Here is an 8,067-nt window from a genome sequence, read left to right as displayed (position 1 = left end):
GAGTATGAAGACAAATGCAGGATTGACTTTCATGGATATTGCCCCCATGCTAAAGATCAATGAGCTAGAAGACATTTGCCTTAGACAATAAGTGGATAACTTGTGGAGCATTAAGACGCGACTGCTATGAAAGAGCAGAGGGCATGCGCAGGTTCCGGAAACGAGTTGACTCTTGTCAAGGTGGTGAGCTCGGTGATGGCATTGTAATACTCAGAGTATGGAGATAGATATGGATCAACCTTTAATGGGCTGTCCCCATGGTTAAAGGTGGAGAGCTATCTGAACTCTTACGACTAAGAGCGAGAGACTCATGGAGAAGTAAGGCGTGGTTCCTAGGGTGGAACAGAGGGCAGGCGCAACTCCTGGATGAGTAGACTCTTGGAAGAGTGGTGGGCTTGTGATCATATTGAGATACTCAGATAATGACTGTCGCACTTGGAATATCCGTTTGAAGGGGTGTTGTAAGCCTTGGTGTAAGGCTTGATGAATCATTCCGGACCGAGCATGGATGATACGCTCGAAGGGGAATGTTGTGTCCCAGAGACAAGCGTTAACACTCTTCAGATGTGAAGTGGCAGACCATCTGGTTGTAGTGATCCTTTTGTGTGAGAAAAGGTGTGCTTTGGTGACTCTGGTGATTCAAAGGTTTGGCGAGTACCTGTAAACTTGGCCACAAGCGCTCTCGGAATGGTAAGCTTGGAAGAGCTGCAGAATGCAAGCTTGTGCTGATGAAGCAAGAGGACAATTGCCCACATAAATGGCAAAGGGGGTGATTGTTAGGTATTGCCATTAGTGGGACTACCCCACCACCATGACAAAGTGGCCACCACCACCAAGCAAGTGGCAGCAGCCTTTGTTGAAGAAGATGGCAGCCACCCACTCCCATGTGCAGCTGCTAGAAAGAAGAAGAGAAGCCACCATCCTGCCTATAAATAGGCACCATACAAAGAGAGCTATGTGAGAGTGAGAGCAAACGTGAGTGTGTGCAAGAGTGAAGAGAGAAAAAGGAGCTGCAAGGCAGCAAGAGAGATGGGAGTTGAGTGATTAGATCCTCCTCCATGTATTTATTGTATTCTTTCTCTACTCTAATAAAATGGACTCTCTCCCGTGGATGTAGGCAGTTTTGCCGAACCACGTAAAATATTGTGTCTCAGTGTGCTTATCCCTCCGTTGAGCAATTATCAGTTCATCACCGGTCACCGGATTCCGCCTAACACACAACAGCATCCCAACTCAGCCACAAATGACGATGATGATCGATAGCAACAACAACCGGTAAAGAGAGCTGAAGGAGAAGGAAAAAAACCAAGAGGACCGAAGCATTGGGAGGCCAAATCTCCTTCCTTGATCAGATACAAGTGTCACCGCCAATGTAAAAGTGAAAAGGAGACAGAGGAGCTTTGGACCCACCAGCTCACTCTCCTCCCAACAGCTGCGATGTCTGAATTCAAAGGTCGATAATGGTGGTGGCGCGTAGTGCACGTGTTACTATTGTCCCAATAACCCCTCGACTCTTGATCTTAGTAGATTCTTGACACCTAAACATCTTAGAAAGTCAACTTATAATTTCAATTTTTTTATTTATAAATCGCTAAATTATTATAAAATTTAGAACAAAATGCTCATTATCATGTATAAATTATGGATTGTTTGTAAATTGTTTATTTGGATTGATATATATTTTTAATTTGAGATTAATTGATAATTTATGTTGGATTGTGAATTTATTTTTAGGATTGAGATTGAATATTAAATGTTGGTTCATTGATTATATTTGAGTTTATATTGATTTGAATATTAAATATTAATCCATGAATTATGCTTAGTTTTGTGTTGATTTATTTGAATTAGTATGAAATTGGAATGATGTTTGTAAAATTGACAAAATTTGTGTTGATTTTTGGTATTTTTGAATTATTAGGTTGGTGAATGATAAATAAATAGTTTGTTTTGATATAATATCTTAATTAAACTAGTTTGATTAAACACATTATTGTATTTTATCAAAAATATTACCCTAGTCTAATTTTAATTAAATTTTAGTTCTTTGGAGGATATTTTGCAATTGATTTTTAGGCTTCCACATTATTTTTACATTTAATATTTGAAATTATAAATTTATCATTATTAAGTTAATCAATTAAAAAAATATGAAAACAATGTATAATTTTTCTTTTAAAACATATAGATTTATAATTTAAACTGTATAGGAAGAAGTTTCTCAAAAAAAAAAAAAATCATTTTTCATTTTTTAATATAAAAAATATAAAAGAAATACACTGCATGATTTAGCATATCAAAAAAATCAAAGAAATAGTTTTTAATATTTTGCATGCATTATAAATTTAATAAAAAATTTATTAAAGTGCTTAATATTTTAAAAAATAAATATAAAAATATATTTTGATTTTAAAATAGTTAAATTTGACTCACAAAGCTACGATGCATTCTACTGACTTTAACTAATAATAAATAAACTTTAAATAATAGACATATCAATAATTAAAAAAATATAACAATATCTTAGTAATAACCACACAAATAAATAATTAACCTTCCTTATATATTGTTTAGCAGGGGTGAACTGACAACAGAAAGTACCATGAATTCCAGACAACACGAGACTAACAACAACAGCAAAATAAATTGGAGTCCAATCCTAGATTGGGACCAGCCCCTGACAGACCAAGAACTTGAAGCCATTGATGCAATCGAAGCCTCATTTCAATCCTCCACACCATCTTCATCTTCATCTTCAACATCATCAACTCCTGCTGCAACAACTCCTTCCTCTTCTGTAATCAAGAAACGACATTCAAGTCCACAAAAGGATCAAGAACCTCCAAAAACTCGACGCCAATTGCCCAATTCTATTTTCTCTCTCTCCAAACCTTTTTCTCTTTCTCCTTGTCAAGGTAACTTTTTTAGGCCCATCTTTTCTTCTCTTTTTTTCTTTTAATCTCATTTATAATTGAATTTCTTTTCTTTCTAAAACCCGTTTTTCGATTTCTGTAAAAACATTCTGGGCTATGGTTTCTCCTTTTAGATGTTTGCAGTCCATTGCTGTAAGGTTCGTGTGATAGTTAAGGTTTAATAAGAAATAAATAGAATTTAGGATTTAGAAATGATGCAGTACTTCATTTTTGGCAGCTGATTATGTTAATGTAATGATTTCAATGTGGGTTATGTTGATATAATTTTAACCAAATTTCTGTTTACATGTTATCATTGCTCATATTCTAATTAAATAATGTATGGAAGCTCCCTCTTCTATGAGCATTGCTTATGAATTGTCACTGAGGTCCATAATTTGATACAAAGCTTTAAACTTTTCAGTAAGCTTCAACTAACACGATTTTTTTTTTAAATTCTTAACCTCAATTGGCACTCATGTTGATTATTTTGTGGGACGGCAATGTGTTTGTTGTGTTTTGTGTAAGCAGGTAATGTGAAGATGAGATACCCGGCAATGAAGTTTGGGGGTCAAATTTTGTATAGCAGAACTTCTATAGAGGTAGAAAAAGCTGCAAGGGAGCTTTTACAGAGTCTTGAAGCTGAAAAGAGAGAAATGGATCGAGTTATCATTGGTTTTGATATTGAGTGGAAGCCCTCATTTACAACAGGTTTGTTTGTTACTCATTTTGGTAGTTGTTTTCGTCAATTTAAGCCAGGTCTATCCAAGCAAGTTCATGGATTCATGTTGCTTGAGGTCTGATAAACCTATGATGATGCATTATGCTCTGCCATAACAAGCACTCCAAGCTGGCAGTTTTGTAAATATTCTGTTTTGGAAAAAGGGAATTACAAGATAAAATGCACATTCTCTTACTCTATAGAAGCTTTCACACTTTTAATTTTAGATTTATTCAGGGAACAATTGAATTTGCCTGTTTTTCTTTCCGTTTTCTTTTAAACATCCTTGTCACTGATTTTCTGTTTTCTCTCTCTCAATTATGCTTATGCAATTATGATTCATCAAGTCTATGGGAACATTTTCTTCTTGTTTAATGTTTTATCCTGCTGCTCCTTGGAGTCGGAGGAGATCTTTGGGAATGTGAACTTTAATTACAAACTGATTAGGCTTATTGATTATTGTATGCTTAAATTTATTCTCCTATGGATTTTATAGTTGTAGACTATGTATGTTTACTATTCCATTTGCCACTTCCTCTTTTGCTTGATGGAAATTTATCTCTTATTCATATGCTGCAATCTTGTTCTTTGTTGATGCTCAATTTTTATCATGGATTGTAGCTTGGTATAAACACCTTCAGTATACATCAGAAACATAAAACTCATAACCAACCAAGCTACTGTTACGTTGCAGCATGGCATCAAATAAATGCAGTTGACTTTTGTTCTTTCATTTCAAACTTATGTTATGTACCCCATTTTCTTACAACCAGAGTATTATTACTTAGAATATTAGTTTTTTCTTTCTTGATTTCCCAGTGCTTCTGGAAGAGAAAGGTAGGGTTCCATAGCATTTTGTTGTAGTACTTAAACTAAATTATTGAAAAATGAATCGAAATTTTGTTCTCTGCAAGCATGTTCCTTCCCATGCTGCCTCTCCCTTCATGAAATATATTTTTCTTGGATAATCTTGGAATCTGCAGGCGTGTTGCCTGGAAAGGCTGCAGTTATGCAGATATGTGCGAACACTAGTCTTTGTCATGTGATGCATATTTTTCATTCTGGAATCACTCAAAGCCTGCAGTTTCTTCTAGAGGATTCTAAAATTGTAAAAGTTAGTGAGATCTTGCACTGGCTTCTGTATTTTCTTTTACATTTGGTTTCTTTCCCCCTTTTTTTATGACGGATTTAATTGTCTACATTGAATGTGTGGCATATGTTCAGGTTGGAATTGGCATAGGTGGTGACTGTGCTAAGGTTTTCAGAGATTATAATGTCTCAGTTAAATCAGTGGAGGACCTTTCTTATCTTGCAAATCAAAAGCTCGATGGAAAACCTAAAACTTGGGGTCTTCAAGCTCTGGCAAAGATTCTTGTTTGCAAAGAGGTATCCATTACATTTCACTGGATGCCTCCCGAGTATTCTATGAGTAATATATTTTCAAACGTATCCCTAATTGATTATGTTTGTCTTGCAATTTTATCAATTCACTGGACTCTCCCTGGACCATCAACAGTTTTAAAATTTTGGGAGCGCAAATTGATGCCGATACTGTGCTTTGGCTTTGTTGGATCAGCCTATTATAGTGATAAATCCAAATTTGTCTTTATAGGTCAGAAAATACAGATCCTATGCTTTTCTAGTGGAAATTTTTGTTGCCTTCTTCATAAGGGGAAAAAAAATATGAAACAGAAAGGAAAAGCTTTGATTGTATTTCTTATGCAGAGTCTAAGCAACGCATCACTAAAGATTTAAGAACTACAGGGCATTGTACCCTGTCTAGAACACACACATATTGGCTGAATGTTACATGTACATTCTTCTTTCATCCATATATTTGTTCTTCAAATAAAAAATTTATGGAGTTACCCTAGCTCTACATGTCTTCCTGCTTTCTCATTTTTGTTTTATCCTCTTCTGGTCTTCTATTTTCCCCATCTGACCTTGGTTTGTGGTTTTTCTGGTTGACATTGATCCAATACCACTTTCTCATGGTCATAAACAAGCGCTTCATTTACAATGTAGTTTACTTGGCATTTAATTTTCTCGAGTTACGCTGCTGTGTTTCTTAGAAATTCTAAAAAAGTTGATGAAACTTTGCAGCTTCAAAAGCCCAACAAAATCAGACTTGGAAACTGGCAAGTTGATGTTCTATCAAAAGAACAACTACAATATGCTGCTACTGATGCTTTTGCTTCTTGGCAACTATACCAAGTAAATATCCGTGAATCTTCTTTCACATTTACTGCTGTTGTTGGTGATGTTGCTGACATCAATTTTCTTGTTGTCACACAGGTGTTAAAGAGCCTCCCAGATGCAAAGGATGCTACTGACCCTACAAGTAAGGAACTGAAAGTTGAATCAACATAATGGTATGTATACTACTGTACAAATGACCGCATTGAGTTAAATTCTTTCGGAATTTTTTGCACCATTATTTGTTTATCATTAAGAAATAATGCCTCCAAAGGAGTTTACTCTCATCATCCCATTTTTTTTTATCAGTCTCAGTTAATAAGCTCAATTCCTGGACTGACTGCATCCTTCTATCTTTACTTCAACTGGACGGGACCTCCATCCGTGCCTAGCTGGGCCTCGGGGTGGAAAACTGATGGGACATAAGATCTGAGACACTATTTACGCACTCGTATGATTATCGATGACGGAGGGTAGCCCAACCCATTGTTTTTTGGTTGGGAGACTGAGTTTATTGGGATCTATCTCATTATTTTATGTAATTTATTCGAGTTTTTTATATTAGATAATTTTAATTGATGGGTTGAGTCTAATAATTAGATGTTTTAGAATTATCCTATTTATATGTTTTACTTTTACAGATTTTCCTTCTTGAATTCTCTTTTCTTCTTAACTTTTCCTTTTTCTTTTAATTCTTTAACCTTTTGTCTCTAAAGCTCTTCTTTTTTTTTTTTCCCTGTTTTAATTCTTTCTAGTTATTGTAGGTATTCTTCCGCATAAAAAACTTTGGCCATAGCTTGGAAAGATTACAATAAAAGGAAGCGACATGCATGGGGCACGAGGTTTATATTCTCAACTTGGACCACCAAGTTACACAGTAGAAACTGTTTTTCAAAAGCATAATCTTTTATATCATCATTTGTCTTAATCATGGACCATGGATCCCCGAATTTCCCGGTTCAAATCAAAGGGAAAATCCAACACCTCACATGCCTAGTACATGGTGTTAATTAAAGAGACAGATTTTGGAAACCCTTCATGTCCATCTCCCCCTCTTGTTGTCTTAGGGCAGAAAGTATAGTTATAAAACCATCAAATTCATCAGTAAAGATTTGCTGCTGTCGTATACACAAACTTCTGGCCATGCAAAACGTCACAAAAAACAGCGTTCCAGCAGTGATGGATTCGTCTGTTACTTTACTAGGCTAATAGTTTTTTTATTTTTTTTTTAAAAAATCATATAGAACCATTCCATTTCGACAGTAATGATGATTTGTCTCTTTTTTTAGGTGTAGCTGTCTACTGTCTTCTCTCAAATTATACTTTTTTGTTTTCATGTGTCGCCATTTTTGCAGCAGTGAAGATGAATTTCTGTACCGTTTCTTCTACCACACTGCTATTTTCAGCAGTAGGGTCACTCCTAGAATCTGGTTAGTTTCCACTTCTGGACTAGACTGTTCTCTTTTATTTCTCTTGGATCGTGAGAGCTTTGCGTAGAACTTCTAGCCATGCTCGCTCTGAATACAGACCTCAAGATCTCCAATTAATCTTTTCCAAAAGAAATAACCAATCTAGTTGGGTTCCAACATCATCACAAGCCATCATATAAATTGAGTTCTTGAATTTTAAATTTTGACAGTCGCATTGTTAATCACACACTCAACAATAAATTCAGAATGTGGTTTTCATAAGGTTTATAAAATGGGTGGAAAGTCATGGAAGCCTCCTAGCTTTGAGTTCAACTAATGTGGGAGAGATGTAAGAGAGAGGATTGGAAGAAATTAGGAGGCCTTTTATCTATAATTAGCATGTAAGAAATTAGAGAGAAAAGGACATGACAACAAATCGGCTGACTTTTTGGATCACAATTCCATTTTACATGTAAGAGAGAGCCACTAAAAAAATGCCGGTGAGAGAGAAAACGATCAATTGGTCATATATATATATATATATATATATATATATATATATAAGTGCTAAACGATGCCATTTTAAAATATTTTTTTTTGCAGTGAAACTGTGTTTTGACCCGGCTGTCACAAGTTGAAACTTAAACTAGAAAAGGGGTCTTCAAGTTTACCTATTAGACTATGAGTGTGTTTGTTTTTGTTTTTTTGATTGAAGTTGTGGTTGGGTACAATCTATTTATGCACAAACCTCAACCATAAAAAGCTATTTTTACTTGTTTTTTCTTGCTTTTTAATGGGTCCCACACCCAAACCTCAATCTCCACCTCAA

At 35.4% G+C, this 8,067-nt stretch overlaps 1 protein-coding gene across 5 annotated transcripts; it reads left to right on the top strand.

Annotated features, from left to right (window-relative positions):
* Window positions 1-1,222: 1,222 nt before the first annotated feature.
* Window positions 1,223-7,051, top strand: LOC118048708 (3'-5' exonuclease). 5 transcript variants are annotated; one of them, XR_004687516.2, is made up of 9 exons: window positions 1,223-1,523; window positions 2,578-2,915; window positions 3,444-3,623; window positions 4,617-4,747; window positions 4,858-5,019; window positions 5,737-5,847; window positions 5,929-6,005; window positions 6,139-6,367; window positions 6,594-7,051. XR_004687516.2 is itself a non-coding variant. In XM_073405602.1 (8 exons), exons 2-7 carry the CDS (start codon window positions 2,603-2,605, stop codon window positions 6,001-6,003), a joined length of 972 nt encoding a protein of 323 aa, XP_073261703.1. In that variant the 5' UTR covers window positions 1,223-1,523; window positions 2,578-2,602; the 3' UTR covers window positions 6,004-6,005; window positions 6,145-6,489. The 5 variants fall into 5 exon arrangements, 3 of the variants coding, with proteins under 3 accessions (XP_073261703.1, XP_034914401.1, XP_073261702.1); XM_073405602.1 differs by lacking the exon at window positions 6,594-7,051 and having other exon boundaries at window positions 6,145-6,489; XM_035058510.2 differs by lacking the exon at window positions 6,594-7,051 and having other exon boundaries at window positions 6,139-6,489.
* Window positions 7,052-8,067: the final 1,016 nt, after the last annotated feature.

Source organism: Populus alba, chromosome 17 (assembly GCF_005239225.2).
Source record: "Populus alba chromosome 17, ASM523922v2, whole genome shotgun sequence".
NCBI lineage: Eukaryota > Viridiplantae > Streptophyta > Magnoliopsida > Malpighiales > Salicaceae > Populus > Populus alba.
The sequence above is the reverse complement of the archived record's forward strand: the minus strand, read 5'-3'. Positions and strand labels throughout refer to the sequence as shown.